The sequence below is a fragment of the Pagrus pagrus genome (assembly GCF_965226575.1).
Source record: "Pagrus pagrus genome assembly, chromosome: 8".
NCBI classification, from domain to species: Eukaryota; Metazoa; Chordata; class Actinopteri; order Spariformes; family Sparidae; genus Pagrus; species Pagrus pagrus.
The window spans coordinates 4,344,088-4,371,208 of NC_140192.1; the positions used below are offsets into that span (position 1 = coordinate 4,344,088).

At 44.0% G+C, this 27,121-nt stretch overlaps 1 protein-coding gene across 1 annotated transcript in view; it reads right to left on the bottom strand.

The window, feature by feature from the left end:
- wscd2 (WSC domain containing 2) overlaps positions 1–26,846 on the bottom strand; it is a 40,597-nt gene extending 13,751 nt beyond the window's left edge. Inside the window, exons 1-2 of the mRNA XM_084359154.1 lie at positions 26,332–26,846; positions 4,030–4,935 (exon numbers count right to left, since the gene is read on the bottom strand). Coding sequence (XP_084215280.1) covers positions 4,030–4,417 — 388 coding nt within the window. The 5' untranslated portion in view covers positions 4,418–4,935; positions 26,332–26,846. The remainder of the gene's footprint in view (positions 1–4,029; positions 4,936–26,331) is intronic.
- Positions 26,847–27,121: the final 275 nt, after the last annotated feature.

Consider the following 27,121-nt stretch of genomic DNA (forward strand, 5'->3'; position numbering starts at 1 on the left):
ACTTTGAGAATAAAACAGACATGTACAGCTTCGAGCACAAGAGTTCACTTCAGCTCCTGTACAGCAGCTTTGACCATGAAGTGAATACTATCTGCACACAGCCTTCATCATAAGCCTCTCCGGTGTAGTAACAAAGCACATGAGGAGTCCAAACTGGGGCAGAGTCTTTATTTATTTATAAAGACACACATCCCCTTCTAGTGGCCTGTAACTGTAGTGGCAGTCATCTCTGCATTATTTCACAAGTGTGTGTGTGTGTGTGTGTTGGGGGGGTTGGGCTTCAGTGAACCTCTGCAGAGGCAGCCACCCCTCAACAGCTTCTTCCCTCCCATTCAAACACTCCTCCCCTCTCTCGCCCGAGCTGCACCCGCCCAACTGTACCTTTAAATAACAAACCGGCTCTCGCCATCTGTGCTGTTGCCATTACCCCCTCTGAGCCTCTGTTAATAGCTAAATGAGTCCTAGTCCCTTGCATTACTTTAATTGTTCTGGTCAAAAGGCCTGCGTTTGAGCAGCATGTGGTGGTGCTGCAGGATTCAGCTGTAATCTTTCTCCTAACTATTGTCGAGCTGGAAAAATAATCTGCTTTATGAGGAGGGGAAATGCTGATTTAAGTGAAGCGGGGGAGCTCATGTTGAACAGTATATCCCTGCTCGGTAGGACACGAGGGTAAAGGATGAAACAACTGACGTGTCCGCAGCATTATATGCTAGTCTGTTCTATACTTTCAATACGGCTGCACAAAAACCTCGGAGGATCATATTAACTGAAGTCAACAGTGTTTCAGATATACTCCTTCCAAGTCTTCTCCTGTTTTGCCTTCAGTACAATATGCTCCCGTGCTACTGCACCACGCAGTGCAAATGTGTCTATGTGCTGCGCTCTGCATCTTATGCTGCAATATTCTCTCCAGTTTAATTTCAGAGCCGGTGAGAACGAGTGCATTTGCGGTGAGGAGGAGAGGAGGGAGAAAAATACATAACCGGGTTTCAGGAGGCGGTTTTAGACTGCAGAGTAATGAGCGGTGCCGCACGTATGAGAGCAAACGAACGCTTTGAAGCTGCTAATTACTCTATTATCACTTTTCAGCTGAAGTCCTGCGAGGTTACTTTTCAGACAAGGGGAAGAAGGATGGGAGGAGAGGAGGCAGACTGAGAGACCCCTCATTTGCTCAGATTGGCAACGTAAACGTGTTTGTTTAGCTGAAGAGAGCTCAACACTGTACCAGTAAGACATTGTTCTTTAATATTGTGCACTGTAATGCTGCGAGGTGCCGTGCTGTACTATGACTCAGTGTTTTTGTAACAGAATTTATTTTCACCTGAGGCTCGGAGAGGTTGGCGTCCGTCCCGGCAGCAGAGAGAGTTAACAATCAGGACAGACAGCAGCCTCCACATTTTGTCATAGCGCTAACACAGACAGAGCAGCAGTCACTGACGCTTATGTTTGATAGTTAGGGGCAGTTTGGATTGTCTTCCCGCCTGTGCTGCACTCTGGAGGGAAACTACAAACCCACACAACCCACGACAGAGTGATTGTAAAATCCTGGAGTGATTTATGGCGATTCAGCGTCTATTTTAAGACGTCACGGAGACGAATAAATAGAAACAACCTCCTCAGTCGGGTCATACCTGGACCAGCTGCTGAGCTGGATGCCTTTAACTAGTGGGATAATAAAAAAGATTTACTCACCTACAGTTTTGACGTTGCTGTCCTTTTACATTTTATGCTACTTTATATTTCTACTCCACCACACTTAGATGTCGCTTTAAACATAATGAGCTGCTTCTGCTTCTTTATTTTAGTTAAATTATTAATGTAGTTTTATATTGTCCCATTACTACACTTCAGCTACAGTGTTGAACTTTGGGTTCATCATTTTATGCTACTCTATACTTCTATTTCAACACATTTTAGAGATAACAGTATGGTTTTTACTCCACTGCATTTACCCCACAGCTTCAGTGCTCTGCACATTAAGCTTTTAAATACAAAACACAGGAAGATGAGACTGCCCAATAATACTTCAAATTAGCTGTATATCAACCAGCTACAATATGACGGGACAAGTTCACCCAAAACTGAAAATGTAGTCATTTTCCACCTGCTACCAGGGAAAGTTTTGTAGTCCACGAGAAGTTTCTTGAGCTTTGCAGCAAAAGAGCATCACAGTATTCTCCTAAATAAATGATGTGAGGGGGGAAAAAAAACTGCTCTACACAGCTTGTACCGTATAACCCAGCCGCCCCGAGATCCCATATTGATTTGAAAAGATGTTATTTACACCCTTTGTAAAAGGTGGAAGTTTTCTATGAAGCTGCTGAGCTACGAGCGTTATCTCCAACCACATCTGAAGTGGTGGCGAAGACTTTGAGGTTTATCCTGGTAGAGCTGTGTGGAGCCATGTTACGTTTTTTTCTCTGATGTTTTTTTTTTTTTTATATTTAAAAGAAGTCTCCGTCTACTTCAGCTGTTTAGGAGAATGCTGTAACGCTACTTTGCTGAGAAGCTGCAGAAATGTTTTGTGGACTACAAACTTTACCTGACTTTCTATCAGCGTGAGGGTGAGGAGATAATGACTGAACATTCCCAGAAAGCAAACATTGTGCTACTGCTGCATCTTCACATTAATGCACATCTTGTGCATGAGTTGACTTTTATTATAAAGCAGTCACAGGAACTGCGATGTGTTTTATCAGTGAGCTCTCATTCATCAGTTCATTCATCAGTTTGAGATAGTTGCAGAGTTTGGACACCTGCACACCTCCAACTTCTCAGTGAGGTAACTAAGTCTTCTCACTGGGCCCTGCTGTTCTCAGACTTACGCGGAGGCGGATTATTGCCTGACTTCTTTACTAAAACAACAGATTTCTGTGACCTGCAAGATTAAACTGCACTTGCTATTGCTGCAAAATCAACCAAGACTGAAATCTTCCAACATTCCCACTTTGACACCGAGGTAATACTGAAGAGGACAGAGAGGAATACGAGTTATACGTGTTGGACATATCCATTGTTTGGTTGGTTTTAAATAATTCATACTTCATCCAGCAGTGCAGAGAGTGTTTGACAGGGTAAGAAAAGGAGAGTGGAGGAAGACGGAAGTGGGCCAAGTGAGTAAATGATATCCTCCTATCAGCTATTTGATCAGGTTTCACTGAAAAGGAAAATTTAAGCAGGATATTCGTCCCATCCGAGGTCAGGCAAGTCCGCTCTGGAAAGACACTTCCTGTCCTCGCGCTGGTGTTTTCAAAACGTTGTGCGGTTTGATAAGATGTCACATGCCTGTCAGGAAGTTTATATGTAAACCTCCTCTGACAGGACCGAGCCGCACAGTTTATAAACAGAAACAGATAAAAGTGTCAACGCTGCGGCGACGAGATTCTTCAGTAGTTGTTGAGTGTGTTGCAGCTCGAGTGTGGCTGGAAAGCGAAGGCTGCAGCTGCGGCATTGTGTGTGTCAGACCCTGGAAGGGATTCGCTCTTAGACAAACAGAGGGCTTAATCATAATCATCATCTCTCTTCACTCTCAAGAGATTTCCTTCAGGACCAATTACAAACTAGAAAATTCTCAGTCGTTAACATGCTGCAGTTTGTAATCAGAGACGACTTTGAATCAATTTCATATTAACATGAAGTGCAGAGGGATAAGTGCCGCCTGTGAGTTTGGCAGCGGATGTGCATTATAAATCACCACTGTGACAAAAAAGTTTTAATTTCTCGCAATTTGTTGAATATTCTTATTAGCAACTATGTTTAAAAGAACAACAGGAGGTCATTAGAATAATTGTTACGATCATGTTTAAAACAAGAATCCAGTTGTACACACTGAGAAATAATTAATGTTGTGACTGCAATTATTTTTGCAGCTGCTGGCATGTTTTCAGATTATTCCCTCATTTAAAATGTGTTTGTTGGAGCAGTGAGCGCACACTGCATTGAATTAGTGTACTTCTTTGAACAGACAAATCTCATCTTTAATAATTTACCATAATTTATCTTTGAGTGTGCAGTCTTGGTGTAACTCACCTCTTCCATCATCTACGTCTTTGGCATTGCGTCCTTTAAGTGCACGGTTCCAGTTGTTGGTGTAGTCTCCCCCCCTGCGCGCCTCCTGACCCTCCTGTCTGACCTTTTTCATCCAGGGGGGTCCGAACCTCCGTCCCGACCTGCGCGTCTCCTTAAACACTCGACTCATGATGCCGAGCCCCCGGGCGTCGGACAGTGAAGTCCGGCTGCCCATCTCCGAAGCTACCAGCGCGTCCCGGCCCCCTCTGGCTCCGGGGCCGCTGTCCCCTACGAAGCCAGAGTGCAGAAATACGAGGCTCCCGGCCGTCAGGTAGAGGAGGATGAGGGAAAAGAAACGCACGGGTTTCCTGCGGAAATAGCGCTGTATCTTCAGCAGAGGCTTGACCATGTTGGCTCCCCCTGCCACTCAGACACGCTCTCCCAATGATGAAAACTCATAAAGCAGAAGAATCAACACCAGCTCTCCCTGCTGCAGCCAGACAGCCCCACCGGGCCCAAAACAAAATGAAGAAAAAGTCTGTTAAAGTGTCTTAATCCTGTGTGGAGGTCATCCAAAAAATTGCATGACGTTGCCCTCATGTACGCCTCTTCAGTCTCATGAGGAAAGATGCTTTACACCCGTGCACTGTGCAGCTCTGCCGATCACGTCCGTTCCCACTGACAGTCCAGCCCCGAGAGCTGGCTCTGAGGCCGCGGCATGAAAGGTGAGTGGCTCTGAGTGAAAGATGATCACCCAACGCTGCTTTCACTCCAATTATCAGCCCACAAAGATGCCACACCAGCTCAGCGGTGGCACTTTCTCCCACGCTGTGCAGAAGGAAGAGGGTTTTTTTATTCAGCGTGTGAGCCGAGATCTTTTCATTTCCGTGCGAGACGATCCAGGAGAGAGAGCGTTTGACTCACCATCTGCAGCAAAGAAAGAAAGAAAATGAAGAGTAGGTTGAACACCTGAGTAAGTTTCATAACACGTGGAAACATCACCTGCATGGAAACACAAGCACATCTAACACAGCCCAAGAGGAGACCATCCGTTCGCACAGCATGACTGATTTCTCCTCTAATGGAGTCACGAGTCAAACTGTCCTCGTTCTTCTGCTTTCTGTCAAACTCACATTAATGGGAACATCGTTTGAAACAGAGATAAGCAAAGACAAATCACGGCATTAAAAGCAATCAAGTCTGGGGAAAATGCATCCGTGTTGTTAGTCTGTGCAGCAAACAGTCGGAAGAGCTTAACTGCAACAAGCTCAGTTCTCCATTATCTTTAATAAATTAGGTTAAGCTAGAGGAGGGAAAAACAAAAACAAAGCCGTACCCTGCAGCAGTTTCACTGATGTCTTTGGGAACAAATGTGTGTGTGGGAACAGAAGGGAAATTAAAAGCATTATTCAGGATGATCTGAGGTGACGGTAATTTGTGTGAATGTGCGACAGGAAAAAGAGCACACAGGCTCGCTTGATTGTCAAAGAACGCGAGGTTAAAAACTTTCTTTATCGCAGCTCCGTTTGAGATTTTTACACAGATTACTGCATTTCTTGACGGACGATGGCTGAATCCTGACTTTTCCTAAATTTCTCTGCAGCCTCTCGCTCAAAGGAGTCTCTGTTCTGGGGACGAGCCCGGGGAGGCTACAATTGGAAGGTGTAACGCAACACTCCTCAGGGTCAGGGAATTTTCCAGAACATTCGAGGGGACACTCGCCCTTGTGGCTCTCTGTGTGCCTCGGGACAAATCCGCAGAGTACTTGTCACCTGAAACCTCAATGGCACCGCAGACTCCCCCCTCCCTCCACCTTTGGCTTCCCGCCCCTCCTCTACTTTTCCTGTGTTGGTCTGGGAAGAGTCCGAGACCCTCAAGGAGAAATGGATCACATTCTAGTCATGAGGTTCAATCCACAGCATCTGGGCACAAAGACAACCCTCATCCTGGCCTGACTTCTCAAAAAAACTTTGCCTCAGTATTCCTGCAGGGACGGTTTATTATTACAGATATCTTTGTCTGCATTTTAATTATTCAGTGTTTTGAGATTAAATCTCTTTTCCTCAGTCAAGCTCCAAAAATGACAAACACTAAATGTTCTGAGGTCGGTCTATAAATGAAGGGCGCCGCAGCTGATGAGTCAAAGTTAAGATTAGTGGGATTTATACTGAGGACATAAAAGACATAAAGGAGTCTTGTTTATTCAGGCTTCACAGTTTCAAGATAAGGAGGAAAAGGTGCGTCTGACCATCGTTTCAACAAACAGCGACGAAAACCGTCGCAGGAGCAAGTTGTTTGGCTGATATAGGACGCTCCAAACACCAGGGTTCGTATCCTTGGTTGGATTATATAATTGAACTGCTCAGTTATTATTTTAACACTAAGTTCACTTGTTATCTGTCACAGCTTGGTCAGGTTTAGGTAGCTAATATACTTGGTTAGGTTGAGGAAAACATGGTTTAGGTGGTATCAGTGGTAACTCTTCCTTCCTCTGTGTCGCCTTTGAGTTGTCAGCTAATTTCAGTGATCTTTTCATTCCCATGGACAGCCTTTTACTCCACAAATACACAGTATAATATCCATTTCTGCAGCTCAACAGCTGTAACAATATTGAGAAGTAACTCTCTGTAAGCGTGCTGACTTTTCAGTCCTGTGTCAGTATTTTTTCACCTTGTCGATGGAGCAATGCTTCATATTTCAGGACGAACAATGTGCACTAACTCAAACAAGCTGTTCTTTGTTTCAAACTGAATAATTTGTTTGCTTTAGAGCAATGTAATCATATCTAGGTTGAGTTCCCGACAAGGTTACAAGGTCTAAATAGATAAATAGAGCTGCATATTTCAACGCGCCTCTCACTCCTGACTCAGTGTGGAGGGAAACGGTGGCCTGAAAACGTATCGTGGCTTCCTGGTGGGATTGAAAGCAAAGATGTAGCCTAACAGAGCGTTATATCAGGGCTGTGTGGGCTGTTCTGTCAACTTACGGTGGCTATAGCCAGAAAGGAGTAAACTGGGTTGGGGTCGAACAGATGGAGATAGCCACATAAGGATCCAGTGCATGTGACACCCACCCGTGCTGCCTATCATGTATGCACGAGGGCCACACACAGGCTCATTACTGGTTAATAATTGAATCCCCTCTAGTTACGAAAATGAAATTGAACTCGTGGCTCATTTGCAGGTTCAGCTGACAGAAACAACAGCGTGGATGAAATCAAGCTGCAACTGTAGATACTTCATATTGTATGAGGTAAAAAGAGACAGGACTAAAGCGACAACAGCAACTATGACGATAACGCTGTGAGCATCCACGCTGATGAACGATAACTATCTGCACATGGTGCTCCAGCTGTGTTAACAGCTTGGGAAAAATGGACATCGCAGCCCAGTGACCAGGATAAATTGTTAGCGGTTAACGTTTCTGCAAAAACCACAGATACGTCCAGATACGCCACATATCACGTTCACATATGCTTATTAGCGGACTTTCACATAAAGTTTACTTTACTCCAAAGTAGAAGTTTTTCAAAACATGTGTCTGACAGTCGGTTTTTCACGGGCGCACTGGATGGCAGCAATTTTTACCAGTAACTGATCACTTTTATGAAAAACGAAGTAAATAATGGATTACTCGAATTGCTGAACTAACGCGTTATGTTACTCGTTACAACAAAAAAATAATCAGAGTACCCTTACGGATGACTTTGTAACAAGAGACCCCCAACAATGGTCGTCATTATCGTTATGGTGTGGACTCGAGTTGAGTTGGAACGATTTTTAAAACGATATATTTATAGTTATTGTACTTCGTGTGGACGACCCTTAAGAGTCCTCAGTACACTGTGACACAGTGAAGCTGTACTTATACTGTACGCAGTGCTTTTGGCTAAATGCTAAGATCAGCATGCTAACATGCTCAAAGTTAGAATGCTAATTTGCTGATGGTTGGCTGGTTTAAAGTTTAACGTGTGTTAGCATGCTAATAATTGTGAATTTTTAGCAATAATACAGCTGAGGCTGATGGGAAAATCAGGAGCTTTACAGGTATTTAAATGAAAACTAGAATGATTTAAAAAATAAAAATTGTTAAATGTTTGTGCCACTATTCATGGCATCTACTGCATCTATTAATTGTTGAGATTTTTCAGTCTGGACCAACATTGCCGTGCCGCTAACATGGCCCTCACATTATAGCTTCACATGCTGTAAGTTTGCACCATTAAGAGCCCAACACAAGTGAGTATTACTCACATTCGTAGCTGTAAACGGGGCCGGTGGATAAAAATCAGACGTGACACTCGTAAACAGACAGACAGAGCAAGAGGAAATCCGGCAGACGAGAGATGGGAGGTGCTGCGGAGGTCTTTCTGCCAAATCATGGCAATTACTCAAGTGGAGCGGACATGAACTCACTGACTGACCATTAATTCACATTCATATTAAATGAGCCAGCAAATATTTAATCAGAGCGGATTTAGAGGAGGAAACGTCAAAGTTAATCTTTGGTGAGCAGGGCCAGCTCAGCTTGTGCTGGAGGCAACCGGCTCCACAAGTCAATCCATAAACGTTCTTCATGTCTGTCCTGGGACTCATTGACCAGGGACGGGATTGAGCAAGACAGACGTGTGGTCGACTCTGTGATACTACTAAGAAAAACCTTTAACACAAAAAGCTGCTACAGTGTGATAATGCATTACTTTTTGGAGTTTGAAGGGAAAGAAACTGCCAAGAATTCAAGATGTTAAAAACACAAAAGAAAACATGTTTCTGTGTTTTATCATCATCTCCTCAAAGATTTGAACTGAGGGGGCTGTATATTTAAGAGTTGGATGTTTTGTCACGATGGAAGCAGATGGATATTCGGTTTTGTTTCTCGGTCGTGCAGATGAAATCAATTTCCATTCCCCCTCCTGTCTGCCGATTGCCAGAAAGCATTCTTCTCGCTCAGACGTGGGTGAGGCTTTGGGAACTGCGAGACCTCAAACTCTCAAGCTCAGAAATCACACCAGCTGAATTAAATTAGTTGTGATATCCTCCCACAGATTTTCTTCTTGCTGTGTTTTCACAGCGGTTAAAGTTAGAAAAAAAAAAAGGACAGGGAAGGGAACTGTATGGTGAGGTTGTGTTTGGATCGACAGAGTAAGAAACCAACACTGACGGTCATTAACGGAAGGGAAGAAACAAACCGTGTTAACAGTGGCAGGAAGATAAGGTTATCCGGTGCGGTGCCAGCAGCGTTAGTGGGAAAGGAAACTATACGAGTCTTCTCTCATTGTCCTGTTTTCTCTGCAAACTATGTGCACATACAGTCGCGTCCTGTAAACGTACTGTAACATGCCCTCAGCATGTTCAGCAGCAGAAGGGTTAACAGCGTTAGCAGCAGCAGCAGCAGCAGCCCTGACCCTCCCCTCACCCCAAAGGCCTGTCTTTCCGCTCTCCTAGTGTGTTTTGGCCTGCCAGTGCGCATTAGCTGTGTTTGTCAAATCAAATCAAACTAAAGATCACATTCCTCCCCCGGTGATAACGCTGGCCACGCTCGCGTTCAGGTTTACAGAGATTGTTTCCGGGGCCATCCTACAACGCAAAGTTGTCTCATTACAGGCCCCCGGGGGGGGGGGGGGGGGGGGGGAACTCAAGACCACCAGAAAGGCAAGCGACGTTGTTTGAGAGAATGAGGATTTAATACATGATGTGTCTATGTAAGCAGTGTTAAATCGTGATCAGGTGTAGCAGTAAGAAGAGGTTTTGCTCAGATAAATCAATTGGGTGCCAAACGTTTGCTGATTCAAGCGGCTCGCTCGGCACAGATGGCAACACTTGAGAGCGCCTGACCCCTGAAAAAACTGGAGTGTGAACATGACAGCCGCCAATAACAACAGGATCACACTGCCAGAGCAGTTTTCTTTGCTTAGTGTTTGGCAAAAGTTAACCACACCATGCGCTCCAGTTTTGGCTTCCGTTTTTTTTTTTTTTTTTCTCGCTTCAGCCGCCTTAATTAAACCTGCTTCTGATCTCGGTGTGTGCCCGCATTAGCGACTGGCTTAATGCCCAATACACTTAATTACTGGTGTGGTCACTCAAAAGGAAGCTTATCAGCTGAGATGTCTGCAAGAATCTCTGAGCAGTGACAGATTATATGAAGCGAGGAGAGAAGAAACCAACTAGACGACTATGAACCATCTGCTGCAGCCAACATCCACCTCTGCTTCGGTGTCGAGTGCCACTTCACATACTCTGGGATACAGTTTCCAAAAATACCGCTCCAATGCACACGCGACCGTTTACTGTTTGTTTTTTATCAGGAAGTGACCTGTTAGTGGAACCTCTGTCTGAAATCTGTGAGGAAGACGTGATAAAAGTTAAAAAAAACACCCAAATATGATTGTTAAAGCTGCAGATGGTGGCAAATTAGGTAGACTTATTCCAGATGAGCTGCATGGTTTCCTTTGAGCTTGGCCACGAATCTTTATTCAATTTAAATGCGCATAATACAGCTGAACAGATTCACGTAAGCAGACCAGGTGGTAGCTGTACTGTGACACTTTGTTTTACCTGCGTGAGTGAAAAAAAAAAACCTGCCAGGTCTGGTCTGAAAAGGAAAAACAGTCCAACTGCTGACTGTGAAAACAAAGCACACAGACGTATTGTTTTACACCCAAAGTTCGGATCCATCAGAGGTTTTCAGCACCTTTTCCAGAACACGTTCAAAAACATCTCGTCGGTTTGTTGATTCTACTTCAATTCCTTCAGCCAATCATCACTTTAGGACGAGATGGGATGGACGAGAATGGATCGGAAAACTGGACTCGTGTGCGTAAGACGTCAAAATACAGTCGTATTTCACAATGTCAACACCTTTCAACTCATCAGGAAAGCAGCAAGAAATCACATATACCTCGACACACTCACACAACTCTCAATCATGAAAAACTGATTGTAAACTTATTTTCCTTATTCTGTTCCCGTCCTGTGCTCCTCCCGAGTCTGATCCCCCCTCACCTGTCTCACAGTCTCATTAGCCCCGCCCTCTTCCCAACATCCCTCCACCTGCACCTCATCGCCTCGTTAGTTCAGTTTGTGCTTCAGCCCCTCGCTCTTTGTTGGTTTGTCAGTTTTGCTCCCATGTCCCCCTGGTTTGTTTAGTTGTTGTTGTTTTTTTTCATTTCTGTTGTGTTGCCTGTGTTTTGACTGCTTGCCTTTGTTGCTTGCATTTTCTGATATTTTTGTATTTTTGTTTTTGGACCATCAGCTATCATTAAAACTTGCTTTCGTTTTCAATCTTCCCGTCTCCTTACCTGCATTTGGGTCCTCACCATTTTGCAACCGTGACAGATACCGGCTGTGTGAAGTACTTGTGCAACTATTTGTGGATTTTTTTTTCGTTGTTTGTTTGTTTCAAAAATATTGAGGATGGCACCCTGGAGTCCTGAGCAATTTAATCAATATCCCCATAAATACACGAGTATGATTGATAGTTTTGGTTGATTATTAGCTTATCGCAGATCACAGAATCAGTATCAGTGTATATGTTGGCTAATAAGTGACAAGAAATTGCAGTAAAGACACTACAAAGACAAAACAATGTCAAATGTGCACTGTTAAGATCATTTTTCAACTCTTAATAATCTCTAAACCTGACGTCACTTCACAGTCAAACAGCTCACGCACCTTTCATGTCAATAAGATTTTAGATTTTGGCCAGAAGGTCCAAAACTTCAGATGTCAGAGACTGATCAACAGCAAACACTGTTTCTGTCACGATATGATTGTTGTGTTTGGCGCGGTTACAGCCTCTCAGTTGATCTGGGTTGAACTGACCAATCACTGGAAGAGTTTTAAAGCGCACTCTGTATGGCTTAAAATTAAGTCGATGGCGGGGGGACAAAGCTCATTGTAATCCTTACAATACTTATTGGTCCATTTAGCTCAGTGGGCGACCTTTAACTCTGATAGAGAAGTAAATGAAAGGGTCTAAAATTAATCCTCCTGTTTGACTGGCGCACGGTAACGTTAAGCTGCCGCATTGCAACCGAGTGCCTGATGATCGTGAACATTTCCACCGGCAGGTAGTGATAAGCAAAAAGAAAATGGAGGGAATAATAGCTCCCTTTGTGATTGTGGACGCAAAAGCAGCAGAGTTCAATTAGGTGCGAGCAACAAGACAAAAACCGAACAAGTCATTTGCAGGAAATCTGGATTAGCACTAATTCTTTTTCCTCGTGGACTCGCTCGGTCATGCAGTCTGTTTGTAACTCTGAAGGAACGAGGGGAAGAAAAGAAATGAAAGGAGAGAGAACTTCAGGGAGAGGGGGGAAAAAAAGGGGGTTTGAAGCCAACAGGAAAGATAGTCGTGGCACTAATGATGTGTCATGAAGCTCTGAACAGAGAGAGATATCCCAGATTCCTGCTGTGTGAGCTTCAAACCCAACCCTCAGTCGCTGCCACTCCCCAGATCCCAGTTGGCCACATAGATGGACATTTGAGAAACAATCACTTGAATCAGTCCCCTCTAATGGCTTCATAAAAGAAGTAATTATTCTGCAGCGGGGGAGGCGCTGTCAATGGGAGATCAAATGATGTCTTCCACTATCCAACCCTAACAAAGCTCTTCATTCAGGGCCGTACAGAATATCTGCAGCTTTTTTCAAAGAGGAAAAGAGCTTTTTCTCCCCCTTTCTTCTCCCACCTTCACTAAGCACTGAAGATCTCTCGGCTTTAATTAAAAGCGAATTCTCCCGGCTCAGTTCTGCTGTGAATCTCAGTCCTCCATGCTTGAATAGACTTAAGAGAGGATTGCAGAGGGTTTCAGAAAATGTTTAGCCGGCGTGGTGGTGGTGGAGTGAGGAGGAGGAGGAGGCGTGAGGGGATAGGAAATGCCTCTGTATGAAACCTGAGGCAATCTTTGACAGCACAATTGTTAAGCTAAACTATGAAAAGCACGCATGGACGCATGCAAACACATCTTAACAACATGTAGCCAAGAAATACAGTTATTTATTAACTGAGAACAAGACACTTTCTTTTTCCATGAGAACACCTACAGTTTGCCGAGGAGAAGTGTCCTCAGCAGCGAGTGGAGTGGGTGTTTGGCTCACTTTATATTTGGAGCCACTTTGGCTGCTATTAAATATTCTTAAAATTAACATGACTCACTATTTACTATTTGTGAGCATTTGTAAAAACGAGCGGCCAGAAAAAAAACACGACTGCAATCTGTGCAAAATGTTAAATTATACGGACGAGACAGGATCGCAGACGAGCGCTCGCAGCCCAGAAGCCAGTCCAAAATGTGTACATGTCATATGCTACGTACCGTATTGATGTTTGTCGTATCAGGAGGTCGAGTTACAGGCGACAAGACTGCGAAACCAGTGACTACAGTTCATGTCTGTGTTTCGACGTTACGTTTCTTTTAGCTCTGATTTGGTCTCCACAGACTCCTACGGGACACATCTGGCTCTTTAGCTCAGCTTTTAGAGCTGTTTCAGTGCAAACAGCTGCACTTTCAAAAAAAAACTTTGTAGGTGACTGGACGAGCTAACTTCAACCAATCAGATCAAGGGTAGGAGAGCGCCACCACCAACGCATCGAGAGAGGAGCCTTCAATGCTTTTCTTTAAGTGAAGTAAAGCTCTCTTCTATAGAAGCTACGCTAACGTGTTCAGGAGCCACCATTGTTGTTTCAAACAAACGGTTGCTTCTCTCGCTGGTCGTCTCACGTCTCACTCGGAGGACGCTGATTGGTTCAGCCACAGTCTTCGGACACAAGCGCGTAGCCTGAAGCCTGGTAAGACTGATTGACGAGATCACGTGAGAGAATCCAGCTGCCAATAAGCTAAAGGTCTGTGGTGATAACTATCTATAGGTTCATCACTACTAGTGACTCCTATTGAATTAAACTTGGCCATGTGTTTCATTCTTGTGTTACTCCGTTACAGTAGTATGATCCCACAGTAGTTTCATAATCAACCTTGGTCACAGAGGGAGATGTTGACACAACTGTTCTCCTGTATCACACAGCTTCTTCCGCTCTGTTGGACAGAGCAAGAACAGCAAAAACAGCGGAGTGCTGGGCGGAGCGGCGAGAGCTGAGACAGACCTCCTCTACTGAAACACGCACATTCAAGATCCCGTGTCAACGAGGAGCCACTCTGCTGGAGTGTCCTTAAGCAAGGAGCCGGCTCCTCCAGCTCCTTTTTGTTCTGCTGCTAACCCCTCACTCCCCGGGATGAGAGAAAAAAATGAAAAGAGCATTTTGTATTTATTTTCAAAGCACTGTAACAAATGAGTTCAGTCCGAAAATTACTTTGCCAGAGGCACGGCCATTACATACAGCCGGGGTGAAACGAGATGGTGTCTGGTTGGGGCTGGTTGCATTTAAAGTGTTTACGAAATCTCACTTCTCGTTTGCTTAAGTCCTGTTTCCTTTTTAAAAAACAGCGTGTGGTCTCACAGAGTAATCCTACACAACTGGATCTACTTTCAGCCAGAATAAACCGCGCACATGCCCTTTGAATAACAAAAGAAACGAACCTTGAACCTTGCCCTGTTGATCCGTTGCATTTTCTCAGCTCACTGTCAACGGCTCTAACATTTGGGATTTCAGATGAATTTATATCCCTGAGAGCCGGATAAGTCTGCAGCATTCAAAGCCGGGACAACAGGAGGATTAGAGGGGTTACTAAAGATGTTGTCTGGAACAAAGGTGGCGATCTTGCCCCACGGTACCACATGCTGGGATCACTTCAGACAATACAAAATCACTGAAACTACAAGCTGTTGTCTCAGCGTGAAGCACAGTTAACAGCAGGTATTAGTTAGACAGTCAAGGATATTTCTTTTTTTCAGAAAAGCAGACACGTAATCAAAGCTAACCACTTGACACCGCCGATGGATGTGATTTTTTTTGTGTGAGAAAAATCTACTTCAAAGAAGAAAAGTACAGAGTTGTCCAACTCCCATCATTTGATTCGAGCCCTGATGTTTAAAGTACAGAATAACTGACGTAAAATTAACTCACTTACTTATTATCATCACCTCTGCCAAGAACATTGTGTTTTCACCTGTCCTTTTTAGTTTATTGGTTGGTTGGTTTGTGAGCAGGATTACGCAAAAACTACTGGACGGATTTTCACAAATTTTGGATGGAGGATGGGTATCGGCCCAGAACAGACCCCATTAACTTTTGGTGCAGATTGGGGAAAACAAAGGGACGGATCCAGGGGCATTGGCGGAGGTATGCTCTCCACTTGGCGCCATTGTAGTTTTTAAAAGTTTCACAGCTGTTTCTGTTTTCTCTCTTTTGTGTACGGAGTGACCCCCCCGAGCTGTTTCTGGACACTTTTCTGTCATGCAACATATTAGAGCTGCACTTGGAGACGTCACTGTCAAGATGCCAAATAACTCAAAAATGTCTTTTTACCGTACAACTCTTTAATGGCATAAATCACAAAAACAGAAAGAAATGCGAGTTGAATTTCTTTGGATTTAATCACCACAGGACACATTTGCAGTTTTATAAATGGTTAGTGCACATGTGAGGAGGACCTTTGGTTCTTTTTGGGATGATTAATGTGCAGGGAGTGATAACAAGCATCTTCAGCCTATTTGCTCACCAGACTGCAATTATAGTTGACAGTGTTATGAAGAGAAATCAACCACAAAACCACCAAGAGTTTCTTTTCTCTTTCTCTTTTTTTTGTTTTTGCTCCCACACTGCTGCAACCTAAACCTGTCAAACATTATCTTGCTATTAGTATGCCGTCTATACTGCTTCCACCTCCTACACATCACAACGCAGCAGAATCGAAAGTATCTGACGCCCGTGCTCGTGGAGTGGAAATTAACACTGACTGAAGAAAGAAGATGGGAGGAAGTAGGTTCAACAGATATGATCTGAAGTGCATTGAGAGCGTCATCAACAGACTGACGCTCTTAACTTTAAGGTCTGTTAAGAGAGAGACTGAAAGGACGGCACGAGAGCACTGTCACTCTGAGCGTTTTGTTGTTACACAAGCCATTTAGCTGTTTTTTGATGAGCTGTTCAACACAATGCACAATCACGCAGGCCGGCGAGCTGGGTGCAGTGGTCTGGACGCATTCATCTGAGGAGTATGAAGTGTGTGTGTGTGTGTGTGTGTGTGTGTGTGTGTGTGTGTGTGTGTGTGTGTGTGTGTGTGTGCGGTAGGCTGCTCTGTAAGCATGCCTTGCAAAATGTGAACTGAACCATGGAGCCTCATCAGCATCACGCAAATCTGCCTGTAAAGGTCGGGCAGCACCAGAGGCCTGCTGTCAACATATCCTGTCCAATTAAACATGAACATCATTAGAGGCCTTGTTGCTCATGCGTCCTATTTTTAGTCAACTGTTGTTGTTGTTGTTGTTGTTGATTATGTTTGTACTGTTGGTCCCATCAGCTCTGTATGAAATGACAAATCAGTGAGTGAATCAGCACGTTGAAGTCTGAACTGCTACTAAAGATGATGATTATACGTATTTAAGTCAACAAATGAGGTGATAGTACTTATATCTGATATTTTTAGCGTTGTTATCTGTTTACTCTGTGAGTTTGTTGGTCCGTTCTGTGTCTACGTGACATCGACTGCATGTCAGTGTGTCCTGGGAGAGGATCCCTCCTCTGTGGTACATGTGAGGGATTTTGTTTTCCCCTGCTACAAGGGTTTGTTGTGAGAGTTTTTCCTAAGGGCAGAGGGTGTCGTACACAGTACAGATTGTAAAGCCCACTGAGGCAAAGTTTGGGAGAAATATAAATAAAATTGCCATGACTCGATTTGAAATCCTTGTTTCCTTCATGCCTTTGTTTTTTTTAATACCACGCTGTTATTTTCTTTTTTTTAAGCCCATGAAAACGGACCTCCTGTGGGTGGCCCCCAAACTGGCCGTGGGAGATTGTGTTGTTTGCGTAATCTTGTTTAAAATCTATCTAAAATAAAACCGACTTAACAAATGCAGCATGTTCACACTCAAGAGACAGGAGGTGGTGTTGTGCCAATAAACACAGAAGAAAGAGAAGAAGGCGAGGAGGAACCTGGGTGGAGTAGAGAACCAAACACGGTGTGGACGTTTTTGTTTTTTTTACCATATGAAAAAGTCCGTATCATGCATCAGGAGAAGTAGTTTAAGATATTTTAGAGAGACATCATGTAGGCACTGGGGAACTAGCGAATGAAAGTATCAAAAAGCCTTAAAAAAATGAGCATATCTACAAAACTAAACAATGTATGTAGGTCAAATTACTTATGGAGCGCTAAGAGACATGTTGCTGATGTTTCTATATTCAGAATAGTTTTGGAAAATATGTTTCACGTGTTGATTTAGTCAAATTTGATGGAAAAAGATGATTTTTCTTTCTTTTTTCACGACACAAATTCAATACTTCTATCACTTATTACGGTTTATTGATTTTAGAGGTATAAAGTATTTGAAGATAGCAGAATGTGTCAGATTTACTGTAGAAAAAGGACACAATCTAGTATAAGCAGACATTGAGAGTACTAGTGCTGATAATGTTCTCACTCCTGACTTGCTAATGTTTACCTGACAGTGTCAACACTGCTGTTACCACATGAACCTGAAATCAGAAGGAAATTGAGAAAAAGGTCACTTCTGCAAGGGTAGAAAGGTTACATGGATGTGTGCACACAGGGGAGTAGTAGTGTGTAGTATGCCTGCATGTTTGTGTGTTTGTAGATGTAGAAATGGGTTAAAGTATCCGGGGAGCCAGAATTTCTGACAGCTGCCTCGTTTTGGGCTCAAAAGACGGAGCGAGGCGGGCTGCAGCAAGCCTCTCCTTAGATGAATAAAACATGACGGGCAGGCAGTAGTGTTTCACTGTTGCTCTGATGCAATGTGGAAAACATCTCTGAAGCAATGGAAGGAAGCAATAGGTTGAATGTGAGATACAGAAATCTCTGAAATACCAAATCAAGATGACAATATGGGGCTCGATTATTTTAGTAAGCGAATGATTGAGTCCAGTATGGATGTGTTTTTATCACTCGTGCAGCAAAAACAGATTTTCTCTCGTCCCTCCGGTGGCATCTTGCCATGCATACACTTTTATTTGCCCACTTAAAGAGACTCTTTGTTTGGTAGAAAGAAAAACTTCTCTGTGACCTCTGTGAATTTTCCAAAGAATCTGGGGCATTTTTTATGGAAAGTCTGCAGATGTTTTCACTGCTGTGAATGCCACAAACAGGTTTTTTTTCTCTAGACCGAAATCTCAGAGGTAGACAGAACTGAAATTATCTGGTTGATAGATCACAGTAATGGTAAGCGAAAGAGGAAACAAGACATTAGCTCCTGATGATTTTTTAGTGACGTTATTGTCACAATTAGCAGAAACCCTCCAGCTATGACACTCCTCCCAGCAACCATTCAGTAGTAACACCAGAGCATCACAAACAAACTGTCAGGTTTCACACCACAGGACCCGAAACCATGGCAGGCAGGTAGAAAAACAAAAAGCGAACTTTACTGATCAGAAGCTGCAGTCCATTAAACCAAGGCTGGATACAAAACAGGCAACGCGAGGAGAAGACAGGACCGCCGTGAGGACAAAAACAGACGGACCAAAAAAAAGAGAAAAGGGGAAAGACACAGACTTAAATACACAAGGGAGACTAATAAGCGACAGGTGAAACTAACAGGGCGATCAAAAAAGACAAAGACAGGAAGTGGAAAGTAAAACGAGACACATGAGGATGAATCTACAAAATAAAACAGGAAAAGGCCAAACTATGACACAAATGAGCAGAAAAGGCCTGAAAGTAACACACAAATGGTTGAAACTGTCCAGAAAGTGGTTTGAATGTAAATTTGACAGAAAGAACAGATGCACAACATCATCAACACTTCTTTGGGTGCTTGAGGTCGGGAAAAAGCACATTCGAGAGACGAACACAGAAAAACACTGCAGTCTGTGTTTTTGCCTCAACAGTTCAGCCCGATCGTGTTTAAGTTGCCGCGGTTGACTGAAGAGAGGGGCTGAACCGGGAGTCAGTGAAGCGCTGAGCAGGCGCTCAAACTGAGTCATCCCAGCCCCCCGAAGCGACCTGGGAAAGACATCTGCAGCGTCACCGAGAGAGCGGAGGTGATGAGGGTTGACAAGGCGTGGCGATGGGCTCGTGGCTGACCAGGCGTGCTTCATTTACTGCATGTGATAGTTCCTAACATCGCGGCCAAACCTGGGCAGCTCCACTGACAGATGGAGAATATTAACGCCGCCGCGAGAGGAGCTCGTGTGTGTGTGTGTGTGTGTGTGTGTGTGTGTGTGCTCTGCTTACCGCCAGCTTCAGAAAAGTAGCTGATAAGGGGATAGACTTAGGCGCTCATCCAGCTTGCTGCTGGAAATTAATAGAAGAACATGTAAAGGCTGTGTAAAAATAATAAGCCCTTACTTTAAGTGTGTATAAATAGACCAGGCTTGGTAACTGTTGCGCATCTTTCAGCAGAAATCCCAGTAGACACAATTACCGAGTGCGAAACTATGATGAGAATTTGCTACTATTTCCTCTTTAATGACGTTTGTTCCTAACAGGAAATAAGCAATAGTAGTTTATCCATTTAAAAGCTTCAGTGGCCAGTTGTTCCACGATGGTCACAGCAGCGTGGGGAGGAACAGAGGGATGCACATCTTGATTTGGCCGACTACTTCATTTCACAGCAACCTGACGAATGTCTCTAGTAAGTGTGAGAACCCAATTAGGGTCCAGCATGTTTGAAAGGAGATCTGATGCGGCTGCTGACACTGATTGCAGCGTCTGACGGACCCAGAGGGGACCCGCCACTTCCTTCTGATTTCTTCATCGTGCTGCTGCTGGGGCTCCCGGTTGCCGTACTGGAGCAGTGTTAGGACAGAGCTTATCAAACATCTCCTGACATCCTGTTTTGAAAACGAAGCCTGTCCTAATTCTTCACAGCGCAGTCTGGGTGTCGATGGATGTGTTTTCACAGATCCACTAACACGGCTTCAAGTGATGTTCTCAAAGCTGAGAAAACACCGCAAGACTTTGTTGCTAATGTGGATATAATATCCATCTTAACGAACCTAATAGGGCTTACGAAACACTCGTTCATATGTTTGCTGTTGTCATTATAATCAGTGGGAACTAATCATGACTTGTTTGATTTATTGCATCATTATTCAGCATCATGTAGGAGTATAAATGGTGCTTTAGATGGAGGCAGCAGAGATGAATGCCTCTCAGGAGTCAACACACAGGCAGCACTCAGACCATTTTATCCTCCAGCTCCCTAAAAGTGGAGTTGGTAAACTATATTTCTCTATTTAAAGGCTCGGCTGTTGCCTGGTTGGACCTCTGTAAATGCAGCAGCTTTAGAAAACAGAGACCTGCACTTCAACTCCGACAGAGGCCTTTCTGTGAAGCAGGGATCAAGTTGAAAACAGGACAAGGGGGTCTGCTACTCCAGGTGAGCGATTACAGTGGCGATGTGCTAATCGCAAACACTGGCACCGTCTCAAGGTCGGCCATGGACCGCAGAAAATGTGACTCTTATATCCCCTGTTTTTGCTCCTTATCTCCTGCTCCCTCATCTTTTTGTTTCACTTTCTCATTTTCTCTCTTCAGTTTCTTCCACTCACACACCATGTCAAGCCTCCTGTCTCCCCTGAGCTGTTAGTGTTGGACCTTTTACACGGCCGTGAGTCAGGAGGGCAAACAGATACTCTGGGTCAGACTGAAGGGAGCCAGAGCTGGTGCCAAACCCTGACTGAGCTCTCCACGACCAGCGAGTGTTGTGATAATCCACGTTTGGGGAGGAAGTCTTGGAAGAAAAGACGTGTTTTTCTTCATTTAGCTTAAAAATAAACACGCTGTGGTTCGATTACACAGTAATTACGTATCAACATATAGAACATACTGATTTTAATGATTGATGAAGCAACGATAACCAAAGTTTCATGCAAGCAAAGCGATCTAGATCCAAATATGCCAAGTATGAAATATGACGGCTCTTATCTTCCCCTCAGGTTTAAACAAACAATATGTGACCTCTCTATCAAAACTATGACAAAACTATACAGATATTTTCCGGCTGCTCCAAGCCGGCTAAAGACTCGGATTCTGCTCTGATCCGAAGCCATTTACTGACGGGAGGAGAGCTGAGAGCTTACTTTTTAACTGTTGGGAGTGAAGTGGATTCACCTTCACTCCTGTTTATCAGCCTGACTGCAGCAGCAGCGACCTGCAGATGTTTCTGTACTGTACTGTTGACTGCCGACTTGAGCTTGAGAGGGGAAATGTACTTTACTTTCATGAACATAACGTTACAGAGAGGAGTAAGAAGAGAGAGAACCAGAGTGAGTGAGTGTGAATTGTTGTTTGCCGTCGTTCGATAACGTTTGCTAAAATTTCTCCGGGGTTGAACATTGTTCGAAACATTTGGGATAATCTCAGTACAAGTACAAGGTCTAGTTGACATTTTAGTAAACATTTAAACAATTCCCACATATTATATCTTTTAATTTCAGTGAAGTATGAGATCCTTGTGTCTTTTGTGCATAAAAACTCACAAACACAACTTAAATGTAGTCCATCATCCAGATAATGTTATTTCAGTGAAGTGCAACCTGGCTCTCTGCCACTAGACACCCTGATATAAGTAACAGGGGGAGAAAAGTCAGGAAAAAACACTGATTTAAGACATTAGATAGCAACATATTTAGTGCACTGTAATACTTGTGTCTTCTCACCCAATTAAAATGATACAATAATTATCTTATCTGACGACTCTGCTAATTAGTTTTAGTCTCCTTGTCTCCGAGAAAAAAACACCCTCGGCACGGCCTCGCATTTGCATTCCAGCATGTTAGGAGATGCAAGCGCACTATGACTTTACCACACACACACACACACACACACACACACACAATCACACAATCACACCATCTCATATTAGCCTTGGTTGGATTAAACAACATCCACATCCTCAGCAGGGCGTCTGTCTCCGTCTGAGAGAAAAGCCTCCACAGCAGGTCTGAGTTCAAGAATATAATTGGCTATTTAGCTTTTCTGCAGTCGTTAATAACAGCGTGTGAGCAGTCTGACGGGTTATTTTCATAATGCTCATTAGGATGCAAAACCAAGAACAATAAGAAAACTTACTGTACCAACAGTTTAGAGTTTATTAAGATGTTTTGGTTTCTGACAACCTTTGAATGATTAGACGTGTATCGGGTCAAATTTTTGCTCCTCCCGTCAAATGAACACAACAGGAGGGTTAAGTACGATATATTTATATTTTTTCCGCTGTGTTTATTGGTTTTCTTTGTCAGTTTGAGTAACAGACCTGAAATAGAAGACTTAAAGGGGCTCTGCGTGACAATCTGTAGTAATATACATGTACTTGTATTAATCACTTTTTTATAGGCCTTGTGTGAGCGGACTGTAACGCGACGTGAGAAAGGAAACCTTCCCCGTGATTTGTTTAAGTTGTTTAATGCTGCTGGATTTCTTTATTCACCTTCTCGAGCGCCTCGTCTCAGTGCAACAGTGGCTAACATTAGTTTAGTAATGGAGTCCGCTAATGCAAACAAACGACCGGCTTCCAGCAGAGCCTCTTTTTTTTTTAGTTTTCCCAGCTTCGTCTGATGTTTACCACCCTTGTATCTCCTCACCACCTGTCTAGGCAGTGATTATCTGGATACGTCTTACGGACGAGGTCCGGTGTTGTGAATAATCCTCCTATAAGCTGAAAATCTGGCTGTGATGTACGTGAAGAGAGGCTGACCCACTCCTTGGGAGCTGTGCAACTGGAGTACTGATTCTTCTTCTGAAACAAATACTCCACATTTGGGCATCAGACCTTTTAAAACGGCCTGAAACTTTCAGCACGTCATTGACGACGACAGCGTAGTACTTAACGCTAAGCTATTTCTGTAGGAGCTCTAATGAGGATCTCGACTTCCGGTCTCGGTGCTGATATATCAGGAGCAGGTTCACCGCCAGTTCACTATTGTTATTTAACTCTAATGTCTCACACAAGCATGCAAACTGTGATTCCTGTCAGCTCCTCCGGCGATCTTGAAAGCCGGCGGCCACTGGATATGATCCCTGGCACGTCCCTGAGAGGTCGCCGAGGGGATGAAGAGATAAGCTCCGGAGGAATTCAAAGCCTTCTCATTCTGCTGCCGGGCCGCCCAATCGCTGCACAAAGAGACTTCATATCTGAGCCACTTTCAAGTTCTGCTCTGCGGCTGCGTGTGGAAAAAACTCCAACACCAGCTTTACAAAAAAAAACAAAAAAAACACCTCTCTCCTCGAGGATTCAATCCTTACGGTGCAATCATGAAGGCTGCTGCTTCATTTGGATTCCAGAGGGGCAAAAACGCTGCAACAGCAGCAGCGGGGAGCAGCACCCTGTCATCCTCCAGTGTACCAACATGAGTTTCAGTTGTTGAGTTTTCTGACGTGTGTTCACTTTCGCCTCGGGGGGCGCAGGACTGAGCCGTTAGCAACAATAAAAATCTGTGTGAGTTTTATTTTTTAAATGAGCGTCCGCAGCTTTTTCTGCCACATGCAGCTGAAGCCGCATCACTTTATGATGTGATGTAAACACCAGAGGGTTGCATCAGACCGGGGAGGAAGGGGGGAGCTGTAATTATTTTTTAGTGTACAGCGCTGTTCAGGGTATCGATCAGTTCTGCTCGGTCTAGATTCGGACCTGAGTGCTCCCGCTGTCATAACAAGAGCTCTGTCACGCTCTGAGTTTTTTTTTTTAAATTTACTGTCACGCCGAGTGCTGAATCAGCAGCAGCAGAGGAATTAGTGCCGTTCATGAATTGATTTTAACAACACTGTAATCAATCTCAACAACCATTATGTTGTTCTTCTCCTATTTTAACACTTCACGCCGAGCAGTTCGGTTCAATACATCGATCTGCAGGACATGGAGGTCAATCCAAAACAATGAGAGGGCGAGAGAGGAGGCTGATGATTTTGCATAATTTTCATTCAACAGAAGGAGCTACAGGCAGTAATAAGCCTGCACAGCTAAGAATAAATGTTGTATTGATTATTTTCAACAGCAATTAGTCTGTTTATGTTCTCAGATACATTGTTCTTTAAATAAAATGTCAGAAAATAGTGAAAAACGCACTCAGAGACCGTGTTGACATGTTGAAGGTACAACCCAGGCTTAAACTTGTGTTGTTCCGATACCAATACCAGTGTCAGAAATCCTTCCTTTGGCATTTGTATCTGCGAGTATTGAAGTCAATGCATCGATCCAATAACTAGAACAGGACCCTGCTATTTTCCAGTGGGGCTGCACAATATATCCGTTCTGCATTGACATGTTAATCGCCATGTTTCCATAAAATGTCAAGCAAATTTTAAGCAAACTTTGGAAAGTGTAGGCTGCGTGGATACGGAAGTAACCAGAGGCGAGAGGTAAGACAAAAATGGAGAGAGGAAGGGTTTACTTTCGACAGGGCAAGTTGTAATAGCTCTTGCATGTCAGCTAACATCGGCCATGTTGCATGCTGTCCGGGGTCGACCAAGAAATGCAATGACTATAATGCAGACGGCAGAAACAGCTGATCAGTCGTGTGAGTGACATGTTCGCTACGTCAGAGTTTATTCTGCAAATCTGTTTCCATCAAACATCATGCTACAACTTTTTTGCTGCTCGATACAAAAGCCAAACTCACACAGTTCTCATTTTCCATGACTGATCGACCAAAACATCTGCAATTAGTTCAATATAATTCAAAGGGTTCTTGGATACACGGGGAGTTTGTTGCTTGAGGGTGACATGCAAGGCTCTGCATGCACCGCGCACCACAGGTCACAATCAATCTTGATCAAGTTATCATATAAAGCCGGGCCTCCTTCAGTCATCTGAATCGTTCCATAACCATTAATTCTTTCCACATAGAGTTATTCAAGTTATCCAGTGAAAATACAGTCGTTTTTCATGTTAAAATATATCCCAGATGTCAGTTTTTTCCAGTGGCGTGCAGCTTTACTTCCCAGCAGCATCCAAAACAACTCGGCAGATTTTTTTTGACAGCACAAGTCGCCAATATCCATGAACGGAAAACTACTTTTGTTTGTTGTCTCCAAGCACAAAACAGCAAACTGACATTTCATGATAAGACGTTTTAAAGACTTAATTCTCTGGATCTATTTGTTCACGTTTAGAGGGTTTCACCTGAGTCAGCCTGTACAACAATGATGGCAAACACATCGCTACATTACACATCATCATCACAGCTGTTAGAAAATGTTAATGTATACAGTATATATGCCTTTAACACGCTGGTATTGGATTTTACTCTGGAGCAGAGCCTGGCTGATGTGAGATTTTTGGGGCTGATGCCGATATGATCCCTCAAATGTGGTTATCATCGTCTCATGAGGGCACAGAAGCAGAACATTTCACTGGAAATGTAATAATTATAGATTATCCAGAGCATCTTTATCTGCATTATGGCTCATATCCCAACAACAGATCTGTCTGTGATCGGCCAAAATCAGCTGGTAACATCGGCCAACTGATATATTGGTCGGCTGATAAATTAAGATCAGGTATCAGGATGGACACGAATGGTATCCAAACATCTTTATCTAAAAAAACTCAAAGATATTTAAGCAGAAACTGAAACCGGAGAATATTAATCGATTATAAAAAAAACACTCAGATTAGCTGAACTCCTGGTCCAAAGCAATCACAAATAAACGAGCTGGGAGTTGAAAAAGATCTATAAATGAGTTTCCCTGAACTAAAAGAAGCAAATGAGGTGGAGGAAATGCAGCTTAGCTTCTGGATCTGATTTGCAGCTCTGGTTAAAAATTAGCAGGAAGGCTCTAATGACTTCACACTTTGAGGAGGGGGGATGATTCAGTCTGTGGGCCACCAGCCTCCACCTGGTTACAGACTAATGCATTTTTTCACTGGCCACTGAACATTGTAGTGTATCGAGCAGAGAGCTGCTGGGACACCTTAAACATCTGACACACCACAGCACACAGACACACTGCAGGGGGCAGAGAAATATGAACCACTGAGCAAATCAATTAAAAAAATAAATAGGATTTTACTGCAGAGGAGACTTTTTATCACCTGAGGCTGAGTGTTATGAACACAAATGGCCTTCACATAGATGAGGACCAGTGCAGCCGGTGGTCCAGCTTCTTTATTTGGATCCAGAACAGTAAAAACACTGTGATAAAACCTGCAGAACTGATCTCTGGGTCACATCAGTGAGTTTCTCAAATGTAACCAGACTGAGTCCTCACGGGCTTCAGATCAGATGTGAGGGTTTGACTCCAGCTTACCTCGGGAAGGCTCCAGCAGACGGTTTGATGTTGCAGTTTCACAGGACGAAACTCAGCAGAGGATGGTTGATCATCGAGTCTCCTCTCATCCACCGATCGTTCAACCAAATCTGAGCAGCAGCAGCAGCATGCTGTCCGATCAGCTGTTTTTTTTTTTTTTTTTTTTTACTGTGTAGTTTATCAGTCTGATTAGCTCGTATCGCCTCTCAGTGCCCCGTTCAATAATCTACAGCACAGCCGCCGCCGCCGCAGATAAAACCGCTACGCACTTCTATCTTTGGAGGCATTAATGTCAGCGTCCCTTCAGCCTCTCCAGTCCACATCGCGCAGTCCTCCCCCCCCCTCTTCGTTTCCAGCTCCTCTCAGCTCCTTCGGGTCACAGCGCGGATGTGTGTGATGCAGGCGCTGGGGTCGACCTGTCGTTTCTGTCCGACGTGAAAAAGAGAAAAGCCTTTCGCTCGACGCTGCGGAGAGGCAGCGCCGCACCGTGCGCCCTGCGCCGCCACACGGGCCAACAGCACTGCCTGCTGTACTTAAAGGGACACAGCAGAGCTCCGGGAGGCGCAGTGCTGCCCGCCGCAACTCTGCGCGCTGCTCTGCTCTGCTGCGGGGGCCCACACAGGACCAGCTCTGACACACTGCTGCTGCTGCTGCTGACAGTGCCAGTTTGGTAGTTGGATGTCGGTGGTTGGACTCTGATTTCGGTCAGAATCAGAGTCCAAAGCACTCAGAGACTGTTGATTTGAAAAAGGAAAAGCTGAGTCTAATCAGTGACTATCTATGGCTGCTG